This window comes from Thermobia domestica, chromosome 13 (assembly GCF_964235325.1).
Source record: "Thermobia domestica chromosome 13, izTheDome1.hap1.1, whole genome shotgun sequence".
NCBI lineage: Eukaryota > Metazoa > Arthropoda > Insecta > Zygentoma > Lepismatidae > Thermobia > Thermobia domestica.
In genome coordinates, this window is record NC_137466.1 from 198,977,059 (window position 1) to 198,993,225 (window position 16,167).

At 34.5% G+C, this 16,167-nt stretch overlaps 2 protein-coding genes across 3 annotated transcripts in view; one reads left to right on the top strand and one right to left on the bottom strand.

Moving 5' to 3' along the window:
* Positions 1 to 6,545, top strand: part of LOC145668940 (serine protease inhibitor dipetalogastin-like) — a 45,666-nt gene extending 39,121 nt beyond the window's left edge. The window contains exons 7-10 of the mRNA XM_081737224.1: positions 266 to 442; positions 2,254 to 2,400; positions 4,733 to 4,894; positions 6,276 to 6,545. Coding sequence (XP_081593350.1) covers positions 266 to 442; positions 2,254 to 2,400; positions 4,733 to 4,894; positions 6,276 to 6,310 — 521 coding nt within the window. The 3' untranslated portion in view covers positions 6,311 to 6,545. The remainder of the gene's footprint in view (positions 1 to 265; positions 443 to 2,253; positions 2,401 to 4,732; positions 4,895 to 6,275) is intronic.
* Positions 6,533 to 16,167, bottom strand: part of GlyRS (glycine--tRNA ligase) — a 56,344-nt gene continuing 46,709 nt past the window's right edge. For both annotated transcript variants that reach the window (XM_081737222.1, XM_081737223.1), the window contains 3 exons: positions 14,442 to 14,535; positions 11,328 to 11,515; positions 6,533 to 9,433 (listed from right to left, as the gene is read on the bottom strand). In XM_081737222.1, the coding sequence (XP_081593348.1) occupies positions 9,320 to 9,433; positions 11,328 to 11,515; positions 14,442 to 14,535 (396 nt within the window). In that variant the 3' untranslated portion in view covers positions 6,533 to 9,319. The remainder of the gene's footprint in view (positions 9,434 to 11,327; positions 11,516 to 14,441; positions 14,536 to 16,167) is intronic.

Here is a 16,167-nt window from a genome sequence, read left to right on the forward strand (position 1 = left end):
AGCAATTTGTTTGTTTGTTTTTCACAAGCGATATTAAATTTAAAATTAAAGTATTATAAAAAATAAAAGTAAAAATAATTGATTGGTTACAGTATATTTCACAGAGACTGAATACTAAGTATGCTATTTTCTTTAGTTAGTTACTCTATAAAGCAAGAGCTAAAGAGTAATATAATTGAATCCTGTGTTTTATGAAGCTGGTAGAAGTAGAGAATAAACAATTAATTCACATTTCAATATATGCAAACTGATCATTCTTTTATAGATCTAACAATATTGCACAGCGGACCTTGCACGGTGGATGAGGTACGATTACTTATGGAAGAAGAGAAAATCTGCCAGCAAGCTATCGAACGCTACGAATGGAATCCAGTCTGTGGATCAGATAATGTCACTTACAATAATCCTTATAGATTCTTGTGCTCCATTTTAGATAAACCAAGTAAGTGCATTTAGTCACATTTATATGAAAATGTCATTTCAATATTGCACGTTAGCTCGCGAGTAATTGATTTGATAAGTTACGCTATTATATGCATATAATTATATTATTTTAAAAAGTGTGTATCTTAAATAATCTTAGAAAATAAGATGATTATTTTAGAAATAACATGATTATTTTCTAATAAAGTAAAACAATTATATAAAACATATATCATTATATTTATTTTTGAAAAAATCCAAAAATTAGATCAAACGATTACAAGTAGTATATGCATTACTATTAGGGAAAATGAAATAATAAATACAATCTATTAACCATGCATCAATCGATAGAAGACATCCAGCTGAACAAAATGACATGCTTCAGAATAGAATCTCATGCGTAGTTTTCGAGATGAAAAACGAATTTAAGTATTTCGTTTTATGCTGAAACTTGTTTAACAACAGTGTTAATTTATTTTATATTCAACAATTCCATTTTAAACAAGTCAATAAGGTATTGCTAACTGGTATGCGTAAAACGTCTGTATAGACACTTGTCCATGAATTGGAAGCGTTTTCATATTGTATGCAGGGTGTGTCAGCATTACAAGAAGTAGATAACAGAGGAATTTATTCTGTGCTCGCTCATTGACCGATGTGTACGAAGTCAGACAGTTCTATGTTTTTCATGTTAATATGGTGTTATATTGGATGATTATGCGAATAAACATGGTGTCTGGTATTTCAGCGACCGAATGTGATGACAAAATGATCCATATACCTGCAAAAGATTGTTGTGTGTTTTGCCATAATATCCAGCAATGCCATAATCGTACCCTTAATCAAAGACAACCAAAGGCTTGACTTACCATTCATCAACGAAGATATTGTAAAGTTCTCCCTGCTTAGGGTTAGGTAGAGCTTGGTAGAGTAAATTAGTCGGGAATCGTTTCACATTACAAGTTTTTATTATAAAAATTCTCTATAAACAGTATTTTACAGAAATATTACAATGATGTAACTTCTCTAGGTTGGGAAAGGTTACCCAAAGTCCGAGTAGTCTAGGACAGGATTTACACAGAGCTCTGAAACAAGCAAGGTGACTGAGGTTAGGAATCCCGACAGAGCTCTGAGCAAGCTAAGCGGCAAGAAAGGAAGCCTAGAGTTCCGAAGCAAACTAGAAGCTTTGGGGGTTGAGTATCTCCTGGAACTCCAGGCAAGCTAACGGAGGGACTGACCAGCCGAGACTGGTAGCTGTCCATGAAATCCTCTCGGTTATATACGCGCTCTAGGTGAGGCGGTGGCGCTGCTGTTCCCTCGTCATGTGACTGGTGATGTCGCTGCTGTCTCCGTCGTCTGCAACGGTAGTACTTCATAGTAAAATGCAGTGGTCGTCTATAAATAGGACTACGTGTAGAATGCTTGTAAATACAAGCACATGTTGGGTGTTTGTAAACACAAGCACGTTTCACATTACAATATAGAAAATGCTTTGTCTCACGCTTTGTGCGTGGTCTTAGAGATTTTACCAGGATCGCAATCTGTGTTTCAATACAGAATACTCGTAGATAGCAGACAATGACTTCAGACTAAGTATATAATGTGAGAACTAGTTATTGAGTATGAAATGTAAAGTATGGTAATTTATTTGTTTAATATCATAACCTACTATAATAACACAGAGTATAACTTGTTTTAATGAGTCTTTCGTTTGGTAGTTAAAATCACTGCTAGATTTTACATTATGATATATAATCAATAAAATTAGTATGTATTAAAAAAACATATTAAATGACTAAAACATCTATATTTAATATTTTTTGACAGACTTGAAAGTTGAATACAAGGGCGAATGTGGAGCTTTCGACTACTGCAGAATGATAGAAACAGCTAAAGAGTATCTTGTTTGTGGAACTGATGGAGTTACGTACAAAAACCGCGAAGAACTTTATTGTGCTGCTGAAACCAAAAGACGTAAGTAGAAATAATGCTTCTAATGTAGCTTATAATTCCACGAATGAGGAGACGTGGTTTACTTGTCTTGGCAAATATACAAATAATATTTGACAACTCAGATCTAAGAACCACTTTTTTCAATACATTAATTAAGAGCCAAGTGTTTTGTTCTGTAGTCATATTGGACATTCGATTGCATATACAGGGTGTATCAAAACAACACCGACAACATTTGGGAGGTGATTCCTGACACAAGATAAGACGAAAAGTATAGACCAATCTAGGTGCAGGCTCCCGAAAGCATGAAAAAAATGAATTTTAAAGGTCCATAACTCCAATACTATGGGACCTACCGAAGTCACGTCAAGGCTTTATTTAGCAACTAGTATGTGCCCTATCCAAATATTAATGTTTCAGAATCCTGTGGTGCTTCCGCAACAATTTTTATAGAGGTAGTTAGTGAGTACTTCAAATTATATGCTCGTAGCCAAACTTTCTCTATAAAAAAATTGTTGCGTGAGTACCTTAGGATTTTGAAACATGTATTTTTGGATAGCGCACATACCAGTTCCTAAGTGAAGTCTTGACCCGACTACTGTAGTTTCCATAGTTTTGGAGCTATGGATCTTTAAAGTTCATTTTTTCATGTTTTCTGTAGTCTATAACTCCGAAAGGAAGCATTTGTACACCCAGGTTGGTCTATACTTTTCGTCTTATCTTGATGTCAGGAGTCACCTTCCAAACGCTGTCGGCATTGTTTTCAAACACTCTGTATATTATTAGCATTACAGCATCAAGAATATTTTGGGCAACCCCACAATCTTCAAAAAGTCAAAATAGTTATCAACGTACAAATGAAAGACTTCGGATAATCTAGGGTTCATTATCAACTAACTGAACATCTTATCAACTAACTGATTCAACAACACAACATTTTGTGACTGGAGTGAACTATAAATAATACGCTGTACGTATTAAGCTGGTAACATGGCCCTTTGTATTCAATTTTAGATACCATCTGCATAATATGAATACAAAAAAGGGAAATCCTTTAAGACTGTCTCTGTCTGTTGATTATAGATTATTTGAGACACATTAATGGCACCACTATTAATTAAAGGCATTAGTTAACCCTAGCAGAATCAAGCCTCAGCGAATAATATCGTGGACCACAGAAAAGTAAAATATCTTCCAATTAAATTAAGTTGAAATATTAACTATTTATATAGTTTTCACATCTGATTGTGTTTTGAATAAACATGTTCTTCTACCATAAAGCTGAAACTAAAACAACTAAAGAACTGAATAACTAAAGAAAAGAAAAAAATCTAACAATTTGCTTATGTTCACAGTCTATTTTTACCAGTATTGTAACTGTAGCATAATTTTCTATCATTTCATTATTATTTTGATCCACGAACTAATTTTGAAAACAATAGTTATATAACTTGAAAAATTAGTGTACACGGAATGTAGATACTGTACTTTTAGCGCACCACTCGAAATAGTTGTTGAAAAATTATATTTCCTTCTTATTGTTTCCTAAATGATTTGCGCTGGTCGACATGAAAATATCTCACATGACATAGATAAAATTCAAGGGAATCATCATGAACAATTGTTGAAAAATTACAATTCTTTTACGATTTGCGTGCAAATACGGCGTCTGGATGTATGCATAAAAGCTATAGTGAAGAAAACACAGAACAACCTGTGCTAGGTGACCACTAAAAAGCACGAATGCTATCTGAGTCAGAGCAGGGCGAATCTGTAGACCAAAGAGCTAACAAGGGGGTGCGTCCGGAGAGTAGGCGTCAGCGAAGGTGGGCATACGCGAGAGTGAGGGTAGTGAAAACGAGTAGGTTTTGGCAATGATACGAGTTTCAATAGCACTTGTCATGCTTTTATAATAGCATCGTTCCACTTGTATACATAAAATACAGTTTCTGTACACTGTGCAGAAATATACCGCGGTGGAAAATATTTCTAATAGTGATCTTTGATATGTACCGTACTCATGTATTTTATCCGCGGTAAAGCACTTGTAATGATTTTACACTAGTAACTGTACACTTGTAAACATAAAATACAGGGTATTACTTTGTACTTAATTCTATCGTTTGAAGAAATTTGTTCTTTATAAATGCCTTTTCATGCAAAGTATTAAATTTTACCTGTAAATCTTCCAAAATGTGGTGCGCCAAAAGATAAGCAGCACTGTAGATATTTCTTTTTTCTTCAATTTCCCGTGCTCTAGGGACAATTAATATAGTGAATGTCGCATTTATTTATTTCTATTATTTATATGTTATGACTTGTAAACTATTCACGCAACTCCATCTGTTTCCAGATCTTCATCACACTCATTCTGGTCCCTGTACAGAAGAGGATGATCCATGCTTGTTCCGTGGCTACCCTTTCCTGGACAACGCTGGAAATCCAGTCTGTGCTTCCAATGGCATTACTTACGTATCACCTCAAGCGCTGTGGTGCGCTTCGAAATCAGATCCAAGTGAGTTTTAGTCTTAATTTATTCTACAAGTTTGTGGGAGGTAAAGTTAGTTGCCCTATGCTTTTACATAAAATTTTATAATTTTTCTTATATCTGATTTAGGATTTTAGATTTCTGGCCTTTCGGCATCTGCCATTTAGCCCATCACGTTTGAGGGATGACGGCCCTCGGCGAGCACACTATCCGGGGAAAGAGAAGGAAGGAAACGGCCTGGAACCTATAAGTTAGGTACTATCCCAGCATTTCCCTGGTGTGAATGAGGAAAACCCAGGAAAACCTCATTCAGGATGGCTGGCCTGAAAAAGCTTTTTATACTTTTTCGACCAAGTGTCCCCACCGGGAATCGAACCCGAGACCGTTCTTCTGATATCTGATGAACGACTAACAGATAAGGAGAAGAAGCAGATAACTTCCACAGGTTATACATTCGACTATAATTTACTTGATTCAAGGTTTGCAGTCGCCAACAAAATAATATATTCTTCTCAATAACTTTGGAACGATTACATATATTTAAGTTCTGAATAAGCAAGAAAAATTTGAAATTAAACTCTGACATTGGTATTCTAGATAAAAGATAGAGTAACATTAATACCTTTACGTTCGGTGCGAGAGATTCTGGTTTGATTCCTGATAGGAGCTCATGTGGTTCGAATCCTACACTACGCTGTAGGCCAATGTCTCGATGCTGAAAAGAGATTTTAAGTTCCAAACCAACAATTCCACGGCCTCTGACACTACAGTGGCCGTCGAACATACGCTGATACTTATCTATCCTCTATCTCATCACCGAAACCCAATAAACACATAAAGTAATTTAATGATTTTATCCCTTGTCTCAGATTAAATCATTTCTACTCCCGTACACTAGTACAAGATTTAAACAATCACCAATGTATTGAGGTAATGAACTGATATTCATGTCATATTCAAAAAAAAACTTTTTCTGAATCTTGAGATCTATTTAATTTCTTTTGTATTTACCTTTATCATTCAAAATTTTGATACAATATTATATAGTCTTCGTGAAGCTCAGTTGTCAAGAGAATTATCGATTCTGGGTGTAACAAGAAGCTATTAAACAAACGCCGAGGTTTCTCCTGGCGTGATTCGTGCCACTTAGACGTTATGTTGATTCCTTGCGCTGTTAGGCGTAGTTTCACAATAATCTTACATGCTCATGTTGCAGGTTTTTTGTTGCGGACTGTACCTAGGCACTAGTTAAAAGTTCTACAGTTATTTGGTGTTTTCATTTCTCAGTTTTAAAAGCTTGAGAAACTTATTTTTAATCAGGGAGAGAGACTTGTGGATACCTATGAAAATATGCATTTCATAAAGCTATGGAACACTGATCACTTAATATTTTACTCTATCTTTGCAGGTATCATGTACATGCACGATGGAATGTGCTTTTAAGAGGAAATGGACAACTATTTATAAATAGGCTGTGATCAAAATCAACTACTGTAGTTGTGCTTTTTTTTAAAAGCCTGGTGACTTATTTATGAAGAATTTACTGTACATGTGAAGGGTATTTCACCGTGAGAATGTATGTTTCTGTATTATTAGCTTGTTTGTATAGTACGTTTTAACTGTATTAAAGTATATATAATATTTGCTATAAATAAAACTGTACACTATTTTTACAAAATTTTTCTTTAATACCATTCCACAATTATCAATACAATAATTAACGAAGTACGTAACAAGTATTCTAATCAAAAATCAATTCCAAATAATGTTTACAAATTCGAGGTCTAAAGTTTATTCATTAGATCATCTTCATTATGGTAATAAAATTCACTTATATTCCGTGAAATAGTTCATCAACTCATAGAAAATAACAAATGAATGTACAGAACAACACGAAGGTACATGTATTAAATAACTGCCTGATTTATTTTGGTCAAATGAAACACTTATCATGTAAAAATAAATATTGTTTTACACTTGTATTTACAAAGAGTCTATAGGAGATACTCCTCGAAGTTGGCTGTTAAGGTAGTGAAACGATCGTTGGAATCAAATAAGTAAATATAGCTGACGCTACAAAAGTAAAAAACACAGAGATTTTTCTAAAAAATATATTGTCAAGTAGTTGTAAGAAGAATGCCTGACACATTAACTTAATAAAACTGAATTTATTATGCCTGTATATTTAACCTGTGAAAAATCTTGTTACATTTTATATATATATATATATATATATATATATATATATATATGTATATGTAAGTTTGTGCGTTCCAATATTTGAGAAATTAGTTAAAGTGTTTCTCAGACACTGATTATACTCAGTTTTCTTGCGAAGAAGTTATAATTTTTGTACACTAAATTTTGGTTATTAGGAATGAGAGTTCTCAGCATTATTTTTTATTTATTTATTTTTTTCTATAAAAAAATCCAATATATTTCAATAAAAAAATTTCTTGTATGCCTTTTATGTTGAGAACTACATATAGTGTAGCCAAACTCAAACTATCAGTTAACCCAGTATGATGTGGTTATTCCGTATATATATATATATATATATATATATATATATATAAAAAACCTGATCTAAAAACTAATTATTAGCCAAGATCGCAATCTTTTGGTTTATTTTTAGGTTTCCTAAAATTCTTGATTTCTCCATATATCGTGACCAATGAAAGAAACAGACGAGTGTTTGAAAATTTTCACAGATAAATAAACAAGCATAATAAATTCAGTTTTACTATATATTTTGCTTCCTTTACTATTCGATCATAAATGCGAGACCTCTCGATACTTCTAAGCACGACAAAGACAAACGAATTCATTATTAACAACATGGCAATCAAGTTGTTTTCATGATTCTTGTGTTCAAAGGCTAGTTACCTTAATAGACTACAGATTTCTTTGTCTTCCGCATCTTTTTCGTTGTAAATAGAGTCTACTTGGCACTCTAAATAAAAAGATGTATCGTGTTTGATGCATTAATTAATATGAAAAACACCTCCCAACTCTTATTACTCGGATCAAAATGTCGAAAAAGTATCTATCCGCATAATAACTATTTAAACACAATTGTTTCTCATTCATGTGACTTTATTTATGAATACTTTCGTCATGTTTTAGTAAATATAGAATACAAAGTAGAAGAAAATAACTGGTTACCGTATTACCCAAATGAATCAGTAGAAGAATATGTCCAACTGTTCAACTATATGCTGACCATGATATCTCAAATCATACAAAAAAAAAAAAAAAAAAAAAAAAATTACTGAGGATTGAACGAAAGTCACAATTGTCTTTTACCACACTATATTTTAACAAAATATTTTCCATATGTATGATTATTAAAAACAATAAAATATTAAAAATACTTACGTAGTAATCGAAGTTTGTCATTAATGAAGAATTTTCCATATGTCAGAAAATATAATTAAATTTACACTCCAGTCTACCTAGAACGGTAGCCATGTGGAACAAACACTGCCTTTAAAGTTCTGTGGAAGTATTATGATAAGAGGAAGCTTTCAAATTAATTAGCACCTACACTCAACGACTTTGGGAGCTCCAAATAATGAGAGACTCGTGATATTAACAACGTCTATTTCGTTACAGTAGAAATTCCATGTCACTCACTGTTATGGTACGGTAAATAAATTAAGTTTAAAAAACAATTAAATGTACTACAAAGCATGTACTTTACGCCCATAATAACCTACGGTGCTAAAATGTAGATAGAGCCACGGTGACTCAGTAGTAGAGCGCTCACGTCTGACGTGTGGGGGTTCCTGATTCGATCTCTATCCCCGCCGAGGGAGTTTTATGGTGAACAAGCACCGTAACTCAATGTGCTCCTTTAAAGGTTAATGTCAGTCATGTGTGTGAAAACAAATTACAGATTCTTTCCCAACAATACAAATCCTATGCCATTTAATTAACATTACCTATCAGCTTCACATTTTATTTTAATACTGTATAAAGCGAGGATAAGGCACCTTGGTAACAATATCGAAATAGTGACTAGGACTTCGAAGTCTACGTCCAGAAGCACAAAAAACTAAATCTCCTGAAACAACTTGGACCCCATAACTTATACTATTACACAACAAAGCAGAATTTTGTTTGTTGGCCCCACGTTATATATATCTATTCATTATTATGTGTTAATACGAACGAACATTCCCCAAAGTTTAAATAAAAAGAGGACATTATAACTGGATTGGATTGGAAAAGAAAACACTACATTTTCAACACTTATTCGTATACTTAAATAAATAGACTGTAAGTACTCAATCATTCACATACAATATAAAACAATTCACCGGAAGAGTGTTTCGAAAGCCGCAAATCTATGTACAACATGGCCAGTTTATTTTCAGTGCTTCCTGTCACCGTCAGGAGGAACAGAATTATCTCTAAAGACGCATCTTGAATCTTCTATGCACCACGATATCAAGCAGCTTGAGTCGACTCCTGCTGTTCAAATTTTGGGTATTTGGACTCTACGTGAGCCCACGTAGTCTTTCCATACGCTAAGTCACGAACAACACCAGGCAAAACATCCAACTGAAACAAAAGAATTAGAGATTAGCTTTAATTTGAACGATGAAGCATGTTTACATTTTGTACAATGTATTATGACCGAACAGAAATAAACTGAAACATATGTCACGAAAAACTTCTATTTTTTTTTTTTTTTTTTTTTTTTTTCCCGTTGAATGACTGATTTGACAAATCCGCATTATTCCAATCTGTCTGCAAAATAAACCAATTGTATTCAGGTGGCTTCCGATTGAAATAAACCGGTATTCATGTTATCACAAACAACTAAAGGCAGGGTCAGATTTAAGTTAATTGAACTGATTGCTTCAAATCGGGCTCCATGCTAAAGTGTAATCTACTTTCGGTTGTCAAATACACAAGAACACGATGCAATACACGCTTTTCTTGACAATCCCAGTGATTGTGGCGTCTGACGAAACGAACTTGTCCAAGCTAAAAATTCACCAAAACTTAGTTTAGATCATCAATTCAGCAAGAACACTTGCACAATTTGGTAAAATTTGTCCACCGAACTTGAAATTAGCAAGTGCTTGAACTTAGGAGAAAATTCTAAAAGACTTTGTAGAAATAATAATAATAATAATAAAAATAAAAATAAAAAAATACACAAATAAAAAAAGACTCATTTATGGGTATGCAAGTTAATAAAATGTAGCTTACATCTGCTTGATCTATTATTTCGCATGCATTTTTTTTAAAGTTACACTTTGGTTGTGTTCCATTCAATCACAGAAATAAAGTCTGTAACAGACTATTCTGTAGACCTTGGGCACTCCCAGTGCAAGTTGACTAGGAATGTAGCCTCCAAAATTGTTCCCAATTGGGCCCCCCACACTTGGGTGTATCGAAAAAAAAAAAAACTTCCTTTTTTTCGAAATGTTAAGGTAAGTAGTGAGGAAAACTGGCGATTTGTGACCAAAAAGACGTCTGATTTTTAAAAAAGATTTTTTTTGGAGGTCGTTTAGGTGGCGCGATGCGACCTTGAAGTTTTGATAGTGATTTGGTTATGCAACACGCACACCATTTAAAAAAAATATTATTTGGCTATTGTATGTATTTTTTCTGCATTCTGGTCGTTTTTGTTTATGAAAAATATGTTAAATTCGTGCCTTAGAGATGGTTTCCTATGTTGTTTGCTTCCACTTTTGGTCAAAAATTGTCAATTTGAGGCTAAAAGTGCCTTTTTTTCTATTGATATTTTCCAATTGATTTTAGCTAAGTTTTATTCGAAAGTTTTCCGACATAAAAGTGGCTTTCTAACTGCTAACAGTTCCTCAATTATTATCCTGCGCTTCACTTAATTTCATAGCTTATTATGCTCTGAAAATAAGCCAAAGTTCACTACGAGAAGGTGGCTGGACTGCGAGGTTCACCCACCTACTCATCCCAAATTATGTTGGCAACCATGATTTTACTAAGGCGCAGGCCAAGATTTTCTTTTAATCTTCTCTAGTCACGTTTTGTTCGAAATGTCGGCATATGTCCTCTAGATTAAAATTTTGCTTTGATGTAGCCATCACGTGTGGTGACACCGAAAACGGAAGAAGCTGTCTCTGTGATGGTTTTCACACACCACGCAAATGCTGGGATGGTATCTAACATACAGGTCCCAGCCCGCTTCCTCTATTCTCCACTTTTCCGGGTAGTGTGATCATCAAGGGACGCCATCCCTTATACGTGATGAGCTTGACACGCCGTAGGTGCTGAATGCTCAGAAATATGATTCCTAATCCTAATCGGGGTATCATGCAGGTGTTTTTCTCATGAATGGAAAACTTCACTTTGGATAGAATGTTTTGTGTCACTGGGAATCTTTTAATCTTTATTACTCACAAATGACTTACAGAAACTATCATGGGCTATCTACAAGAGCACATAAAACACAACTAATACTCACCGGTATCCGCACCTGTCCCATTCCATCCCGTTCTCGCAAAGTGGCCGAATGGGGTGTTTTCAAAGTATCGAAATCTATTGTGATACCAAAAGGTATCGCAATTTCATCCGTACGAGCATAACGACGACCAATGGAACCACTGGAATCGTCTACTTTATGTGATACATCAAATCGAGTCAGCTCTTGAGCTAAAAAGAAAAAAACAATATATTACTCCTTACCGTAACTTGGGTCAACTTCGAACACTTTCAAACTTTATGGTACAACAAAACTTTTCGTCTTAAAATTTAAATTAGACGACAGAATATATTTACAACAATATGACAAACACTCAATGAAAATAATGCAAACAAAAATAAATTATCACTGTTCAAAGTTATAATTGAAACGAGGCAACTTTAGACACCTATTAATAGTAACTGATTTAAGCAATGTTGGCAATACTAATGTTAATTTTTAATTTAAAAAAGTCACATAAAACCCTGCCTTGGTATTTTATTCTTAAACCTGTCTTACTTAGTATTTATCAAACATTCAGACTAGATTGTCTTCAGTGCCAATCATTTTTGGAGCTCAAAGAACAGTGATTATGTTATATTCATTTACACTTCACAGAAGTCTTTGTCATTCTTCACAAACATATCCCTCTCGCTACTTACACACTTAAGCCATACCACTTTATATTTGTATTTAATGAGGCATGCTGTAATCTCCGCCATAATTGTGAATTTTCTTCTTATCATAAAATTTGGCGATTATGAATGTCTAAGCACAGTATTTACTAGCTGTTGTTTATCTTCTTCTGACAATATTGTTAGATCGTCTACTTTATATATTACCCACGGATTATACAATGATCAGCCAATACATTACGACCACCCGTTACTTTTCGAAGCTGTTATTCTGACGTTAGGGCACGGGAAACAACAGAACCACTCGCCAGAGGGTGACAGGGATCTCATTCCATCAGAAGTGTGATGCCTGTGCAAAAAATGGGGAAGTCCGGCGCTATGTTGGAGTTTGATTGAGGCCAGATTGCTGGAAACTAGAATGTCCGAAACAACGCGATTCTTCGTGCGTTTGCGAGTTCACTTGATTAGTGTTTTCCAAAGGTGAGGAAAGGACGCTAAAATCACCAAACAAGGTGTGGGGAGGCTACACTTTATAAAGATATCGGACGTCGGAGACTGTCGAGGTTGGTACAACTAGATAGGAAGCAAACTGTGGCACAGTTAACAGTGGACAAAGTACGAGTGTGAGTACACATTTCACCGTATACTGTTAGATATTGGCTTCCGTAGCCGACGTCCCACACGTATATCAATGTTAACAGCACGGTATCGTCGATTACGATTGGAATACACACATGCCTATCGTCATTTAAGCGCCAAGCAATGGCACAACGTTACATGATCCGATGAATCACAACACTGCTTCTACCACATCGATGATGGGTCAGAATCCGCTGTCTTTCAGGCCAACAGCTGGTCGAGACGTGCACAATAAGACGACGAAAGTCCGGTGGTGGTTTCATTATGATTTGGGGAACCTTCACATGGTCATCCATGGTCCGAGTAGTGCGTATGGAGGTCGTCCCTACGTATCGTTTTTATCAGCAGGCCATTACTGATCATGAAAACCCATTTATCTCCTCCATTTTGCCAACTGAATCTTTTAGCAGGACAATGCTTATTGTCACATGGCCAACGTTGTGCTCCAGTGGCCTCCAAACTCACCCGATCTTCACCAAGTTGAACACCTATGGAATGTCATTGGACCTCAGATCTGAGCATCGCCTCTCTCCGCAGGTTTACACGAATTAAGTAACTTGTGTGTGCAGATGTGGTGCGCCAGTACTTCCATCAATCTACCAGGGACTCACTGCATCCATGCTAAACATCATTCCTGCTGTCCTGCGAGCCAAGGGTGGACATACCAGTATGTCTGGTCAGTGTATATGGAAAGTACTTTTGACCCATTGATATACGTAAAATATGACTTATGTAATATATGATGTTCACTCATATTTTTCTATATCTCTCCTTAGGCGTAATGCACCATCTTTAACTTGGTGAAGACCTTTCTCCAAATTCCCAGCCACATTGTTCTTGCAGTTTCGAGTACCAGGTAATCTTGCTCTATTTCGGGTCATCAAAGTTACCCTCTTCTGCTCGTGAATAATAAACTGTTATTTTCATTACTCTCACTATCGTAACTTCAAACTGAACTTCCAACAAGTAATAACGTATTGCTTATGATTAGTAAAGAAAAAACAAAATTCAATGCTTGAAAAGTAATAGAAATATTCGTGATTTCAAAATGCATGCTTGAAAAAATAATAAATTAACACCATCATAACACGACAATATTAACTCTGAATATAGTATTCAAAACGAGTTTAACATGCACTGAAACACACACACTGTAGGTATACAGTTGCATATAAAAATAATACTATACAATTCAATATAAAGTCGGAAGAGGAAAATTTTGAATACACCACTTGAGGTCCAAAGTTGACTCGTTTTACGTTAAGCAGTTACGTGCAAAAATGTCGTCTTTCCTTCTTAATATATTAAATGGATTGCTCGATTACATTTTAATTACGACTTAATGAAAATTATCTTAAGGTCTTAAACTGAACCATCAATTTCCAAGTTATTGACAAGTAATTTTACCAGAATATTCAGAAACACATGCCCAATGCACAATCTAAAATTAATTATGAACTACTGAAAGGCATTAAAACGTTGTTTTAGAATACAAAGCACTAGGAAGATTCTTTTAGAAAGATGAAATGAATTTTTTTTAGTTTAACGTCTCACGCTTATGCCCTTTAGGCTAAAGGGAACGGATGATTAATGAAAGTGATTGATTCTGAAATTAAATTTTATGTGCTCTTTCACCGGAAATCAACACTTGGGACGGGACCTCATGAATCAAAAGCTTACGTGCAAGCCACTAGACCACCGTCTAGAGCTCTCTTTTGGAATTCTTACTTAGCCCACAATACTAACAAAACCTGCAAAACATTCCTTACAAGACTAAATTATGCATTATTCAGTAAATGTAACTAACATAAGATGAGGAAAGTCATGAATTTATTTTACTCACATAACTGCTTCACAAACGGCTGAAATTCTGCATTATTGCTGAGCGGCAATACAGAACACTTCAATGGTGCCACAACTGGTGGTAACGCGAAAAACTGAAAGTACACAGGAAACAACACTTCGTAACTACACTTATCATGAAAATGAGTTTATTCTAGTGTGAGGCTAGTAAGGTAGCGTACATTTTACCTTAATATCAAATAGAGAAATGTTACATGCGTAATAGTGAATCGTAAAGTTTATATAAAACTAAGTAAAAGGATCCAGTTCTGAATTAACGTGAAATCCATGTTTTTTTTTTTTTTTTTTTTTTTTTTTTTTTTTTTTTTTTTTTTTTTTTTTTTTTTGTGCTTATTTCGTATTTTCCGTTAACCGTCAACTTTTCTACTTTTAAACATCTCCTTTGTACTTCGAAAAGATCAAAGATGACAATCGAAGTGCATGCTCGTGCACATCCTTCCCTAACTTACGAACCATTTAACGAAAGATGTTTTACCGTACTTTTAAATGCACTTAGTGTTGTGTGATTGTTTTCACTACTTTTTGGGTAAGTAATTCGTTTTGTATACATCACGTAATTCTGCATTTCAAAATACTTTACAATTACTTTTCAAACAAAAAAATTGGGCGGTAACAAATTATATACCGTCGGTTGGTAACATAAGGTTGCTGATAAACCCAACATTATTTACTACTACATGAAAACAAAAGATTCTAATATAAACGTAGAAATAGAAAAATCGAAAATTAATGAATACACATTATATTGAGAGTACAAATATGTATATAAAATCATTTTTATTACTAATAATACAAAGTTATATTAATTATATGTTGTCCCTGTAAACTTCAAACCCCAGTTAATGTAAACTTCTCTTCGGGGATCACTGCACGTTGGTAAATCACTTGAAACACGGTTTTACTTTTATGTCACGTTACTGAGGACAAAGCACACATCGGGTTTATTTGGACGTTCTGTACCGTTATTCTTGTCCGTATTACCTAATAATAATTACATACTGATATTGGGTTGGAGCTAAGACGACGCTGCGTATGTGGTCGAGCAAGTTGTATTCCCAGTTATTTTTTTTTTCTTAATAGCAATAGTATTCTTTTATATTCTTCGGAATATTTATAACAATGAAATAAAACCATACCATTGACAACTATTTGGTCGAGAACCCATGAAACATCTGTAGTGCCCAACAATAAGTAGCTTAGAAACAGGGGAAATGGACCATTTTATCGAACTTGTCAACTCCATATATATATATATATATATAGATAGATAGATAGATAGATAGATAGACATATATAGATATAGATATAAATATAGATATATATATATAGATATACAGCAGTATCATCACGCATGGTTTATGACAAAACGACTGATTTTCTTTTCCATGGTGCGAAAGACAGTAGTAGCATTTCTTCTTGAAACTCAAACTTCAGTTTTTTTTTTTTTTTTTTTTTGTTTTAAACTGGTAGAAATGACCGTGGTCTCTCACTCTCTCTTTTTTATTATACAGTTTTCCCCACAAAGTGTATGCACGATATTACAAATAGCTGTTATTGTGCGTACACTCATTAACAGTCATTACACAAAGAAGCACTCAAGAAAGTATTAAAAGGTTATATTACAGAAATATACAAACATGAATGATAACAGGGTTGACCAATCACCCCAACAATCCTAAAACTCATTACAGAAACGTGATTTGAAC